The sequence below is a fragment of the Pipistrellus hanaki genome (genome assembly GCF_964339955.1).
Source record: "Pipistrellus hanaki genome assembly, chromosome: 2".
Classification (NCBI taxonomy): Eukaryota; Metazoa; Chordata; class Mammalia; order Chiroptera; family Vespertilionidae; genus Pipistrellus; species Pipistrellus hanaki.
In genome coordinates, this window is record NC_140504.1 from 18590014 (window position 1) to 18604665 (window position 14652).

General features: G+C 40.4%; 1 protein-coding gene and 1 long non-coding RNA gene across 2 annotated transcripts in view; one reads left to right on the plus strand and one right to left on the minus strand.

Annotated features, from left to right (window-relative positions):
* Positions 1–6647, plus strand: part of GMPS (guanine monophosphate synthase) — a 47315-nt gene extending 40668 nt beyond the window's left edge. Inside the window, exons 15-16 of the mRNA XM_084873859.1 lie at positions 557–729; positions 1895–6647. Of these exons, the coding sequence (XP_084729985.1) occupies positions 557–729; positions 1895–1996 (275 nt within the window). The 3' untranslated portion in view covers positions 1997–6647. The remainder of the gene's footprint in view (positions 1–556; positions 730–1894) is intronic.
* LOC311617530 overlaps positions 1–14652 on the minus strand; it is a 537075-nt gene that overhangs the window by 455800 nt on the left and 66623 nt on the right. The gene's annotated exons all lie outside the window — the stretch shown is intronic.

Genomic DNA, 14652 nt, shown 5'->3' on the forward strand with positions numbered 1-14652 from the left:
TTTCACTATTTAAAATGTCCTCCAAGCATAGTGCTGAGGTGCTGTCTAGATTTCTAAGCACAGGAAGGCTGTGATGTGTCTCAGAAAGAAAATATGTAGGTTAGGTAAGGTTCATGCCTGAATTTTAGTGCTGTTGGCAATGAGTTCAATGTTAATCTGCAATAAATATGAAATTAGGTGTCTTTAAACAAAAACACACATAAAACAAGGTATGTACTGGTTGGTTGATGAAAATGTGACCAGAGGCTTGCAAGAACTTAACTGTATTTCCTCTACATCATAACCACCATGAATTATAAGAATAGGCTTTAAATATATATTACATGTGTATAAAGTGTCATCACTATAACATAGCACCACAGTCAAATTTTATTACTTGTATTTGTGATTGAGTTTACTTAAAATGCTTGAGAGTAGCTGGAAACAATGCTCAATGGCTGTCCTAACTGGTGTGTGTATGTGACTTCAGATATTGTCTGTAGGGTTTTATTGAACTAGGTCGCAGTGCTTTTCCATGGATGGCGATTGGCTCTATATGTTAACTTCCTTTCTCTAGGTTATGCTGGAAAAATCAGTCAGATGCCAGTGATTTTGACACCATTACATTTTGATCGGGATCCACTTCAGAAGCAGCCTTCATGCCAGAGATCTGTGGTTATTCGAACCTTTATTACTAGTGATTTCATGACTGGTATACCTGCAACACCTGGCAATGAGATCCCTGTAGAGGTAATTTACATATTCCTTCTAATGTGTATTTTCAGTACCTCATTCATTTTATAATATGGTGAGTGGAATAGACTATGACAATGTTGATATTTGGTTTTCTGTTCAGAAGATGGGCCTTTTTATCTCCACATGATTGTTCAGTACACTGTAGTAGAAAAAGGCCTTAAATGTATTATAACCCTCTAGATGTCTAATTACTATATGGAGAGGAACCAACCAACTCTAATCTATAACTATTTAATTTTGCCAACCAACCTCTACTTCACAAATAATATTTTCTAAGTAAAGAAGAAAACCCGAGGACTGGAGAAAAGTTTATTGGAAATAAGGATGAGAATTGATGGCATTATGATCAGAAGCCCAAGAATTCTTTAATGTTCTGCTACCAGCAATTCAATAAAAATATATATATTTTTAATGATTTTAGAGAGGAAGGGAGAAGGAGAGATAGAAACATCAATAATGAGAGAGAATTTTGATGGGCTGCCTCCTGCATGCTCTGAGAGAGAATTTTGATGGGCTGCCTCATGCATGCTCCCTACTGGGGATTGAGCCCACAACCTGGGCTAATTAAATAGTTATAGATTAGAGTTGCATATGCATTTGCAATTTGGTTCCTCTCCATATAGCTCCAGTAGCTAAAGCAAGGTTCTGGTTGTAGCTGCACAGCTGGACTGGGAAATGTGGCTTATGGTCTGTTTTCTATTAGACTCAGATTTGCCAAGTTTTTGTTCAGTGACCAGGCTTTCTCCTCCTGTACACTTGCCAGTGGTTATTAAAATGCATTATGCACCGCCTTGGTAGTCTCAGAATTGTTTCAGCCACAGATAACTTGTGAAGAATTGGCTTAAACACATAAAATACTATGTTTAGATGCCAGAGCAATGTGAAGTTGCTATGAATGTTTCTAAACACTTGTTGACAAACATAACCTATAGGCTAGCACCTATCTGTGGGCCGTACTTTGAGTAGTACTGACTTTAAGTCACTTCCACCTATAGAGGGAAATAGGTTCACTACCTAATTAATCAGAGGCCATCCCTTGTACATAGAAACAAATAGTAAAAATAGATTACAGTTTCAAATTGCAAATGCAAACCCTTTGGGTTTTTTAGACATGCAGTGGATTCTGGCTCTTTTAATTATAATCTTTGTTTTATGACAGGTGGTGTTAAAGATGGTCACTGAGATTAAGAAGATTCCTGGTATTTCTCGAATTATGTATGACTTAACATCAAAGCCCCCAGGAACTACTGAGTGGGAGTAATAAACTTCTTGTTTCACTAAAGTACTGTGTGCAGTTTAAATTAATTAGAGACCACTCCCAGTATTGACACGCAGTACTGTGAAGAGTGCTGGATTGGCTATACTACATCTGAATTCTTCACAGCAAAAATGTATGGCCTGAAGGCTCAGTTGGGGATAACTAAAGGGGACTGAAGTTTGTACGGGTATAATCAATGCATCATTGCCTACACTCAGACAAATTGACACTGCATTTGCCTTTGCCTCACTTGTTCTTTATGTGTAAACTTACTGTTGCTGTTGATGTCTGTCAATGAAGATATATGGAGGTGTGTGACTTTGGGGTAGTAATGGGCTTCCAAGTTCCCTTGCCAGTTTCTAAGAGCTGTTAGAAAACTTCTGTGACTTAGTATGTATGCCTGTTGGAGAATCTGAGTTCCCATGTAAGTAACTGTTTTCTCCAAAGGTTGGAGGAAGTGATGAACATGTCAGATAAAGGTATAGGTGGGCTGTTCTAGCCACTTTTTCAGTACACTGACATTATAAATGTAAGCTACCTTAAGATGAAAAGCACCAGGAATTTGCGGAAGTGCTTTAGAATTTTACGATACCACAGCCATGGGAGAAAGAAACTATGAGTGGTCTCAGTTGAAAATGTTTGCAAATCCTGTTTCCCGTAGATGTCGTGTTGCTCACGTAGCCTTTTCACTAATAAGGAGCTTTATCCTCCCTGCCTTCTATTGCCTGCTATCGCAGCCTTGCCTAGGAAGTTTCTGTTTTCTTCCTAGAAGAGACTGGCTTTGGTGCAGCAACAAGTTTGAGGGCTTTAATCTTGTTTGGTCAGAGGGGAAGCTCTGAGACCACGAAGACCATCGTGCATGCCCGCAGATTACAAATGCACGCCCATAGCTTACAAAGACATGCCTGCAGCTTACAAATGCACGCCCGCAGCTTACAAATGCATGCCCACAGCTTCTATTACCTAGTAAGAGGTTCATTACCCACTGCCCAGAAGATTTACTAGTCTTGGTCTGTGCACACTGTTGCCAAACTTTGTAATCCTACCAACTGTAAGAGAAGATTCAAGAACTGGTGTAGGACTTGTTCTGATTGCCACCAATTTCTACCAGATCTTTTGTAATATTTATGTAAGCACTATAAAAATAGGCATTGTTAGACATACATTCGACAACCATTTCTCAGTATTTTAGCTGATGTTACTATTTAAGAATGTTACCATGTTTTCCTTCTTTTGTTTATTGAATTATAATTGAGATGCAACATATTAGTTTTAGGTGTCTATATTTTTCTTATACCACTTCCATCTCAGGTTGCTGCCTCTTATTCTCAAAATTCTGTATTAAGGTACAAAATTTTGTATGGTATTCAGTGTTAGACAAATAATAAAATTATGTGTGGCAGATGTCTTCATTCTGGCTGGCCCAGAGTACAAGGAAACTATTGCTGGACCGTCGAGGGAAGAGTTCTGTCTGTTGTAACCGATATTCTTACTTGAGACCAAGGAGTCCAGTGAATTCTACAAAACTTGAAAGGCTCCTTTTCTGTCCTGATGATGGGTTATTCATCATGGCCTTTTGAAAAGAGGTTATGTTAGTGATCTGGCCTTTAGAGCTGGAATTAACCTATAAAAGGTTTACAAATATTTATGTTTATGTGAAAAATTTCTAGCAAAAGTGTCATGATTTTGTTTTTAAGCAGATACTAGGAATCTGTAGTAATAGTGGTTTTTTGTGTCCCCATCCCTAAAGTGCATTCAAAGGAACATTGCTCCACTGAAATGGTATGTAAAGAGCTAGACCATGGAAGCTTGGAAAGTGCTGTTCACTTGTCCTTCCATCTTGGGGACTGATAGAATATATTGCATTCAAAGCTCTGAGAAATTTTGAAGTTATCAGGTTAAAAAATGTTTAACCATTGTTATTTTCCTGATATTTAGTCACTAAACCCATTCTTAAATAGTCCTGCTTAATACTGGAAAATGGTTTCTCCAAAGCACACCTTGACATGATTCAGAAAAAAATAAAATTTCAGAAGTTCCCTGAAAATTGATACCAACTCTTCCTCTGCAAAACACTTGTTTTGTGCCATACAGTATTATTCTATATCTTCAGAATATTTCATTTGAGCATCTGAGAAATGTTAAGATTATAATCCCAGTTTACACGTAAGGAAACAAGCTCAGTTTAGTAATAGATACCTAAGGAGTTTCAGATTAAATATGATCCTTGGTAGGTCATGACTTGCATCCCTGTCATTCTCCACTCACCTGGGTATCTCTCTAATATACCTTGTTTCTTTGTACCTATTAGAAGGAAGATAGCAGAGCACTGAAAGCATCGTTTCTTCCTAAGATTGGGAAATACAAAAGAATATTTAAGAATGAGATACAATATTTAACAACCTATCTTTTGCTGCCTTCTTCCTGAAGCAGCAGCATGCATGTAGCCAAGTAAGAATTGTAAAAGTTTGTTTCTTGGTGTGTTTGGATTTAGCTCCTGAGAGCCTGTTCTACCGAAATCCTTTAATCAAACCTTGAGAGAAAGAAGGCATTCAGATTAGATAGGTGGGACTGTCCTTTAATTTTCCCCCCCACATCAGATACAACCCAAAGGTAAATATAAAAATACATTGTAAAATCAAATGTTACCCCCTGTTTTGAAGCATACCTAAGCAGTGTTTGAACAGTTGAATCTTCCATTGTGATCATGACACTTGGAAAATGCCCATCAACATGTACCCACTGGCAATCTCTTCATGGTGTGTTTTTGGGAAAGTTGGCAGAATATTCTTTTGCTCTGAGACCAGTATAAGAGTCTCCCACAATCAGTTGTAGACAGGTAATTGTTGGCAGAGCTAGAGCTCAAATCCAGGCTTGCAACTAACTTTCTGCCTTGAAGAGGTAATGCTCCATGGGCCTTTATAGTAAGGCCTAACAGGAAGTTACCAGTGTAATTGACCATTGGGGTTAAATATACTTACAAAGTGTTAATCATCTTTTTGACAGTTAGTGATTAGTGCTTGGAAATAGTATCTTTCAGAAATTCCTCTGACACTCATGCCCAATTTATACCCCAGTTTCTTTCTACCTTTACATTCTCTCCCCTTCACTATTCTCCACTCCTGCTCCTTTCTTCCCCTCTTTCCTGAATTCTCATTGGAATGTGGGGAGGACACACCCCAATGGAGGCTCCTTTCATTGTCCCAAATTAAGAATATAATAGGAAACTGAATACAAGTTCGATGCTTCCACCATCGGAAAGCATTTCTTTTGTCCCTACTGAGATAGCTTAGCCACACGGGTGACATAGGAGCTTAGAGTATTTTACCACTGTAGGGTGTTGATAATAGTGATGTTGGCTTCCTTGGCTCTTATATTCCTGAGTGTTTGATTTAATGACAAGGGGTTTGGACTCTCCCAGTCAGATGCTAGCTCCAAGCCCTGGTCTTAATATTGAAGAGGCCCAGGTATGCTACCCAACTCTCCTCTTTTTGCCACTGGTTCTCAACCCTGGGTGCCCATTACTACTGCCCGAGGACTTAAGTTAGGGTCATGCCCAGACCCCATCATAAACTCAAATGTGAATCTTGATGGGGCTCAAGCATTGGCAGTTTTAAGTCTCTCCACTGGAACAAATTATTAATGAGGAATGTACCTGGCCTATCTGATTATGGTTTAAAATCTTAGACCAACCTATAGATGAGGAGCCCATAGATACTGCCTTGTCGAAGATCTCAGCTAAATTAGTTCAGACTCCAGAAATGAGTCTAACACTGCATTGTTGTTGCTCCAAAGGTCTGTTTGGTGATATTTAAGGCAGCGAACATAAATGTTGCCCCTGCTGAGGTTGCTTCTCTCAATCTATTTGATATATATATGTATATGTATATGTATATGTATATGTATATGTGTACATGTATTTTAGAAAGAGGAAGGGAGAGGTAGAGAGAAACATCAATGAGAGAATCATCGATTAGCTGCCACGCCCCCTACTGGGGATTGAGCCCAGGCCGGGACATGTAGCCCTTACCTGGAATCAAACTGACCTAGCCCACGAGTCAACTGAGCCACACGTGCCTGGCAGTCTACCCCTATGCTACAGCCATCTCTCCAAATCTGAGTCTGGCCAGATCAAGAAACTGATACTGAGCTAGTCCTGTACCTACTCAGAGTTCTGGAAATGTATTAGAATAATTCTCTGGAGAGCTAGAGATTACCTGCCTGAAACCTAAATTCCTGAGTGAGAATCTTTTGAGCACCTCCATCTTAATTTACCTACCCACTAGGTTCTTTGTTCACTGGTGATTCCTGTGGCATTTTTGGACTTTGTTAAAGGCCCTTTGATTAACAAAATCATGAAACTTCTGGTGGAGTTTGGCTATTTCTTGAGTATACTAAAAGTAACTGAAGTGGAGTGTATGCTTTTGGAGAATACAGGTATCTAAGGTAAGAAATTCTCTGTCTTTGAATTTACTATGACCTTACGTATTAAATGGAGAAGTGAATGTAACCTTTGGAACAGACTTTTCATAAAGAAATATTTTGTTAACTGGAGTAAGTAGTATAGTTGTGAGATAATCATGTAATTGTTCATGGCATACTTGTATGTTGTGATAATGTTGGCATAAAATCGCTTTGCTAAATTAATGTGAAATGACTTTAATGCCTTTGTCTTCAATATGCGTCACAAAGGAGGAAACCACTTTCACAATTTGTCGTAAAGTTTCAGTGTTCATGAGAAAGTCAGAAGCAAGAGCAAAGAGGACACACTATCGGGACATGGGAAATAAGTTGCATAGAATATCAGGGATTTCTGGATAATGAACGTAATTTTCTCTTACATATGTGAGAGGGTGGGCAGCATTTTGCCTAGAATGTTAACAGTAGCATAGTGGACATAAAATACTGGGAAGCTTTTTACTTAAATGATTAGCTTAAAGGGGTGTGTATTTGTGTTTCTGAAATTAAAGTCATACATATAAACACTTCTTTCATATTTATATTTAATCAAATCTTCCCAATTTCTTAAGTTACTTTTATTAGATACAAAAGTTGGATCCATTTCATTGTTCAGAACTATGTTATCAGAGTTAATCAAAGTCATCAAAGTAAAAGTGTATATGAGCGAGTTACAAATATGAGGTTTGAGGAAATAAATTTGTTCAGAACCAATTTACTCATTACTCTCAGCTAGCTCCATTGCTCCAGTATGTTTCCTTCACAGCATTGATCTGGTCTGGCCTGCTATCTGAGAAGACTTTAATTCAATTGTATTGAAAAGTTTTTATTGTTTTAACATGGCTTAAATCAATATTGAGTTTATATCTTAAACTCTCAAAAATCTGTCATTCTCTCTTTTTTAGAAAAATTCTACTGTTCTCAAAGCTATATTTCATATAGCTACATAGGGTGTTTTTTTGTTTGTTTTGTTTTGTAGATTGTTACTGGATTATTGTAATGATAATATATATATATATCTTATAAAAGATTAATATGCAAATTGATTATACCTCTGCTACACCCATAAGCCATGCCCACTAGCCAATCAGAGAAAGTATACAAATTAATCCCAATCAAGATGGCTACTGCCATAGAGAGCAGGAGGGAGGTTTGGGTTCCCAGGCAATGGAAGAAGCCAAGCTTTCCGCCTGCCCTTGCTGGCCTAGGCCTCCACTCAAGGCTATAAAGTTTCAATTATAGAAGGTAAACAAATTCAAATAGAAATGGCTGCAGCCACGGAGCAAGAAGAAGGCTTGGCTCTGCTTTAGGCTACAAAGTTTCAAATGTAGAAGATAAATAAATTCCAGATACCAGGACCTCCGCTTGGGTCGCCAGGGGGTGTGGCTGGCCTGCAAACCACCACAGGCCCCTCGCCCAGGCCACCCCACACCCCAAGGGAACCCCCACCCTGATCTGGGATACCGTTCAGGGCAAACCAGCTGGCCCCCACCCATGCACCAAGCCTCTATCCTATCTAATAAAAGTAATATGCAGATTGACCATCACTCCCACACACAAGATCAAGATAGCTGCCCCATGTGGTCAAAGATCCTGCCTCCATGTGGACTCAAGATGGCCAGCAGAGGAGGGCAGTTGGGAGTGATTAAACCTGCAGGGAGGGCAGTTAAGGGTGACCAGGCCAGCACAGGAGGGAAGTTGGGGGCAAACAGGCTGCAGGGGAACAGACAGTCAGGTTGGTATGGGAGTGGGGGGTGATCAGGCTGGTGGCAGAAGCAGTTAGTGGCAATCAGGAAGGCAGGCAGGTGAGCAGTTGGGAGCCTAAACAGGCAATTGGACATCCCTCAAGGGGTCTCAGATTGGAGAGGGTGCAGGCTGGGCTGAGGGACACCACTACCCCTTCCCCCCTGTGTATGAATTTTGTGCACCGGGCCTCTAGCACACACACACACACACACACACACACACACACACACACATTAGATACTAGAAAAGCAACTAGGAATTTCACTTTAATCTCACTGTTACCCAAATACTGTGTTGAATTCTAATTAAATACGCTTTCATATTTCAGAATGCTATTCTACATGCAGTTTCATATTACAGTTTGTTTAGCAATATATCACTTGCCAACACATTAAAAAAAAATAACACCACAGAGAAAAGTATATTTTAAAATTTTCCACTTAATGTGGCCACATTGATTAGTGAGGAACATGAGAGCCTTTTGTCAAGATGTCTTTACCTAATTACATTAGGGTGATCGATATTTGCTCTAATATCTAAGTAAAAGCTTAATAGACAAAATATTGAGCTAAGTGCAAGAAAATTCCAGTTTCTGGTTCTTTTAGAAAGCAGCATCTTTACAGTGTTGGTGATAAGGATCTAATGATATAATGAATAGAACTATTTATTTTAGTGCTTTTTTTTTTTTTTTTTTTTTTTAGGGGAAAAGTGCTATGTCCATAATTAATCTCCTTAAGGTTTTTCAAACATACACAACTAGCATCCCATTTTTTTTAAAAAAAATATATATATTTTATTGATTTTTTACAGAGAGGAAGAGAGAGGGATAGAGAGTTAGAAACATTGATGAGAGAAACATTGATCAGCTGCCTCTCGCACATCCCCTACTGGGGATGTGCCTGCAACCAGGGTACATGCCCTTGACTGGAATCGAACCTGAGGCCTTTCAGTCCACAGGCCGACGCTATATCCACTGAGCCAAACAGGTTTGGGCAAGCATCCCATTCTTATTCCTATTAGTTAGATTCAAGAATTGGTACTTCTACTTAATGATTGAATAAATGATGTAGCACATAGATTTCCCTGAAGTTGTTAATAAGTATCCAGAGATTTAAAAATCAGTAGTCCAGCCAGCATAGCTCAGTGGTTGAGCATCAACCTATGAACCAGGAGGTCACGGTTTGATTCCTGGTAAGGGCACACGCCTTGGTTGTGAGCTTGATCCCCAGTGTGGGCTGTGCAGGAGGCAGCCGATCAGTGAGACACATCATTGATATTTTTTTTCTTTTTCTCTCTCCCCCTTCCTCTCTGAAATCAATAAAAAAAAAATATTTTTTTTTTTAAAAAAAGAGAAAAGCATAGCATAGTGGGTGGTAGACCCAACTTCAGATGGTCTGAACAATTTCCATGGTGCTTACAGTTAGACTGGCCTGCTGACAGTTCAGGTTTCTTTTAGAAACTCTTCTTCATTCTTCTCTGGACATCTTGTACTCTTTCCCAAGGATAAGAGGAGAGCTGTAGAAAAGAAGCTTAGGTCATTAAATCTCAATGAGGACTTCAGGGTTGTTTTTCAGCTTCTGTTGCAGCCGAGAAATACTGTTTAGTTCATGACTCAGGAAGTGAAGACTGATGGGGCTGATCCCAGGAGGTTTATTTTTGAGTGCTAATGCGCTGCTGAGTGGCCTGGCAAATGCGAGGCAGCCAGAGGCTGCATGAATTTTGTGGTTTAAGGCCAGGAGAGCAAGAGATTTATTATCCATCGTAATTACTATAAACATTTGGCATTTATTCAGTAAGGGGAAGGCATATGTAACGTGACATTTATTATCTTCCGAGCCCACGTAGGTTCATTGTGGCAGTAACTACTGACTGAGCACCTGTTCTGTGCACTGCACTGAGCTGGACTCCAGAGAGCACTCCACGCCTGGAGGAGACATAGGCGCGTTTGGTTCCTCTGACTCCCTCACCATCCCCAGCCCTCCACGTGCATATATAAATGTTTTGTTTAGGCAAAACTATGTTTTTAATATCAGGAGACATTGTAGAAAGAAGCAAGATTTTTGGCTTCTCTTGAAAAATGGGAAGATTTGTGAATTTTTGCCAACCGTCCCGTATGGCACAGCTGGCTGCAGCTGCATTGCTATTGCCCACTAGGAAGCAGTATGAATGTCCAGGTCTCTATGTGGAATCTAGGTGGGTTAAGGAGCTTAATATGAGAAATAAAACTAAAGTGTATGGGAGGAAATGCAGGAGAGTATCTTTGTCTTGCTGTTTAAGGACAGATTTCTTAAATAAGACTCCAGATAGTTTACATTGGACATTAAAAAAATTTTTTTTAAAAGATATTTTATTGATTTCAGAAAGGTAGAGAGAGAAACATCAATGACCAGAATAATTGAATGACTGCCTCCTGCATGCCTCCTACTGGGGATCGAGTCTGCAACCTGGGCATGTGCCCTTGACCGGAATCGAACCTGGGACTCTTCAGTCTGCAGGCTGACACTCTACCCACTGAGCAAAACCAGCTAGGGTATGGAAAATTTATTTTTATCAAAAGTAAAGGTTCTTACTCATCAATGGTCATCATAGAGAAGCAATCTACAGAAAACAGCTTGGAACAACTATTTTCAGTGTATAAAACCAATAAGGCATTGCCATCTAGATTCTAGAATTACCATAGACTATTCAAGGAATTCTTTTAAAAAAATATATTTTATTGATTTTTTACAGAGAGGAAGGGAGAGAGAGAGCTAGAAACGTCAATGAGAGAGTAACATCGACCAGCTGCCTCTTGCACACCCCCTACCGGGGATGTGCCCGCAACCAAGGTACATGCCCTTGACCGGAATCGAACCCGGGACCTTTTAGTCCACAGACCAATGCTCTACCACTGAGCCAAACCGGTTTCGGCTATTCATGGAATTCTTGAACATAATTTTAACTTACAGCCAGAAAAGCCAGAAATAGACTATTGATAACTAATGAGTAGAAAGAGAAATTTGGATAATTATTAAGTATCTTAAGTGAATGTAATCAGAAAATGCAATTTAAAATGAAATGACTCAGTTTCCCCACAATTCAGTTGTTAAAAGTTAGGAAGTCATAATATCAAACGGTGGCCAAAGATAAGGGAACAGGAGAATGCTCATGTGCTGCTGGTGGAGGGAGAAATGGCTCTTTGCCATGAGCTATGTGGGCAGTGCAGAGTGAAATGAAGAATGTGTATGTGCTGTGCCTAGGATGTCATGCCTGACTGAGGTCATGTCAACAACCATGGGTGAGCCTGACTTGGGCAGCAGCACAGCCCAACACTAGTTGTTGCTGTTGCCTGTTACCCAGGCACACATTTCTGATCTTCCCATTTGGTTGTTCTCAATGTGTTCATTTATCTCCACTCAATACCCTACTCCACCAAGTGCCCTTCTCCACCTTTGCCTAAGTAATGTTTTTCTACAAGCCAGAGGGACGCTTCCTGCAACTTAACTACCCTAGTGCTGTTGGATCCGGAGTGGCAGATGGTGGTTGGATTTTACAGACTCCTTTGCCCTGTCCCTTCATTTTCAGCCTGTTTGTACATTGATCCTCTCTGTGCAGACTTGGCTAGATGGGTGAACTACCCTCCTAAGGCAGCGTTTTTCAACCGCTGTTCCGCGGCACACTAGTGTGCCGCGAGATGTTGCCTGGTGTGCCGTAGGTGCAGACAAGACAAGAATTTTATAATTTTTCACTATTTTGTTTACTTAATATTTCATAATAAAGTTATTATAAAATACTTTCTTTGTGTTTATTTGATTCCTATTCAAGAGAATTACTTTATATATAGTCAATATAGGCACAGAGTTAAATTTTTTAACATTTTCTAATGGTGGTGTGCCTCGTGATTTTTTTCATGAAACAAGTGTGCCTTTGCCCAAAAAAGATTGAAAAACACTGTCCTAAGGAACCGCGTTAATGAGAAGCCCCAATCTGGGTCTCTGAAGAATGATACTGCCTTGCATTTGCAGAGTCTGGAAGCCCCTCTGGCCTTTGCCATTTGAAGTTTTGCAGCAACTGTGATATTTAGAGAGCACACATATGCAGGATGGGCATTGGGGGTGGGGAGTGGGGAGGGAAGACTCACAGTTTTCTCAGCAGAGGGCTTCCCTGCAGGCTGGATTTATTGAATTTTTCACTTTGCTTCACCATTTGGATTTCTAAATCCTATTTACTTTAGAGATGAGAAAAGCAGCTGAATTGTCCCCGAACACTGCAGCCTTAGTCCCTGAGGGGCAAGAGCATCTGCCGAACTCTTCCAACCAGGCTGCAAGCAGCATCTGTTTGAGTCTCTTGTGCTTATCTCCTCAGACAAAGGGACATCTCACAGTGCTGGAATTCTTTTTGAAAAAAATGCATCTGTGAGTGTATCTTATATCTCAGTTTTTTTTTCAATTACTTATGCTTCATGTTAATATTTCTAGTTTAAGAGTAACTGAAGTGATTTCTTAATGCTTAACAGAGCAAAATGTGTTGCTTAGCTTTGAGGCATTCATTCATTCATTCTTTCATTCATTCATTCAATAAGTGCTTTCTGAACACATGTGTCAGGTATGTGGCTCTAACTTTCACCAGGTAATTGTTAGGTTGTCCTCTTTCTTTGGTGATGAGATTATGTGTTGCATATTTCGGAATGCTTTACATTTGCTACATGGTTTTTAAAATTATTTAAAAAATATATATATTTTATTAATTTTTTACAGAGAGGAAGAGAGAGGGACAGAGAGTTAGTAACATTGATGAGAGAGAATCATCAACCAGCTGCCTCCTGCACCCCTCCCCCCACTGGGAATGTGCCCGTAACCACGGTACATGCCCTTGACCGGAATCGAACCTGGGACCTTTCAGTCTGCAGACCGACGCTCCACCACTGAGCCAAAACAGTTTTGGCTGATAAATATTTATTTTAAAAAATACAAACTGGCCCCAGCCCCATCCCAGTGCTTCAGCTGACTTGGGAAGGAGATAATTCTGGACATAACGTGTGTCAGAAGTTGGGACCTCAAGGCTTATTCTTCAGTGGTGAGCTTATCAATGCTTTGGAGGAAGTCTTAATGACCAGCCAAGTGTCTGCTGCCATTACATCTCACGAAGTTGCTGGTGTCACACATAGGGGCAGTGTAGCTGCAGGTTCTCTGAACACCCTCTGGGGAGGCTATGCTGTTCTGAAGCCTGGAGATGGCGCCTGTGAAGCTGGTGGGAGATAGTGGGTGAAGGGTTGGAATAAGGTGCCTCCAGATGTGGTGGCCGTTAAAGAAGGGCACTGATGGAGTGTTTAAAGGAGTTAGGACCCTGGCTGATTTGGCTCTGTGGATAGAGAGTTGGCCTGCAGACTGAAGGGTCCTGGGTTCAATTCCAGTCGTGGGCTTAAGCCCGGATTGTAGGTTCAATCCCCGGTGGAGGGCATCAATGACTCTCTCTCATCAATGATGTTTCTATCTCTCTCCCTTTCGCTTCCTCTCTGAAATCAATAAAAAAAATAAAATAAAAATGTCAATGGAGTCAGGATTGGGGATTTCTAATCACTCTTCCCCTTGGGGAAGCAATTAACATACACATCAATAGCCGAGTTGAAACTTGAATACAGGTTTTGTTCTGCCTCCAGTTCCGATAGTCTCCCTAGTCTGGCCATCCCCAATGAGACGGTGCATGTATAGACCGAGGGCCGTAGGAGTAGCTAATTTGGCCAGCCTTTCCCTTGGTGCAGGTGCTCAGGTGTCAGTGGCTACTGTTCCCGAGCCCACTCTCAGCTCTTTGGTGTGCCTCTATGGGAGCTCCGGTGCCCCCAATGTATTTCATTGAGGGGACTGATATAAACTTTTGGCTCTTTCCTCCCCCTGTGTTGGAGTGTTCTCAGAGGTGGAGAAGTCAGAGGTCTTACATGGCATTATTCATAACTCCCTGGATGAACTTGCACTAGTCTCAACCTCGCTGGGCACTGGAGACAAAAATACGTACTTTACTTGCTTTACATGGTTTGATGCTAGATTAAAGTGAGAAAATGCAAGAAGACACTTCATTCGAAATGGAAGGATACAGCCCTAACTGGTTTGGTTCAGTGGATAGAGCGTCGGCCTACGGACTGAAAGATCCCAGGTTCAATTCCCGACAAGGGCATGTACCTTGGTTGCGGGCACATCCCCAGTAGGAGGTGTGCAGGAGGCAGCTGATCAATGTTTCTAACTCTCTTTTCCTCTCTCTTCCTCTCTGTAAAAAATCAATAAAATATATTAAAAAAAGAAAAAAAGAAAAGAAAAAAGAAATGGAAGGATACAAAGCATACTGAGAGAAGCATTTTTTAAGGATTCCTGGAAGAGCAGAATGAAATTTAATATGTCCTTGAAGACAATAAGGTATTTTGTGTTGAAGCCCCACCAACCAAAAGCCATCAGGAGCACACTGATTGTAATGAAAAGAAATGT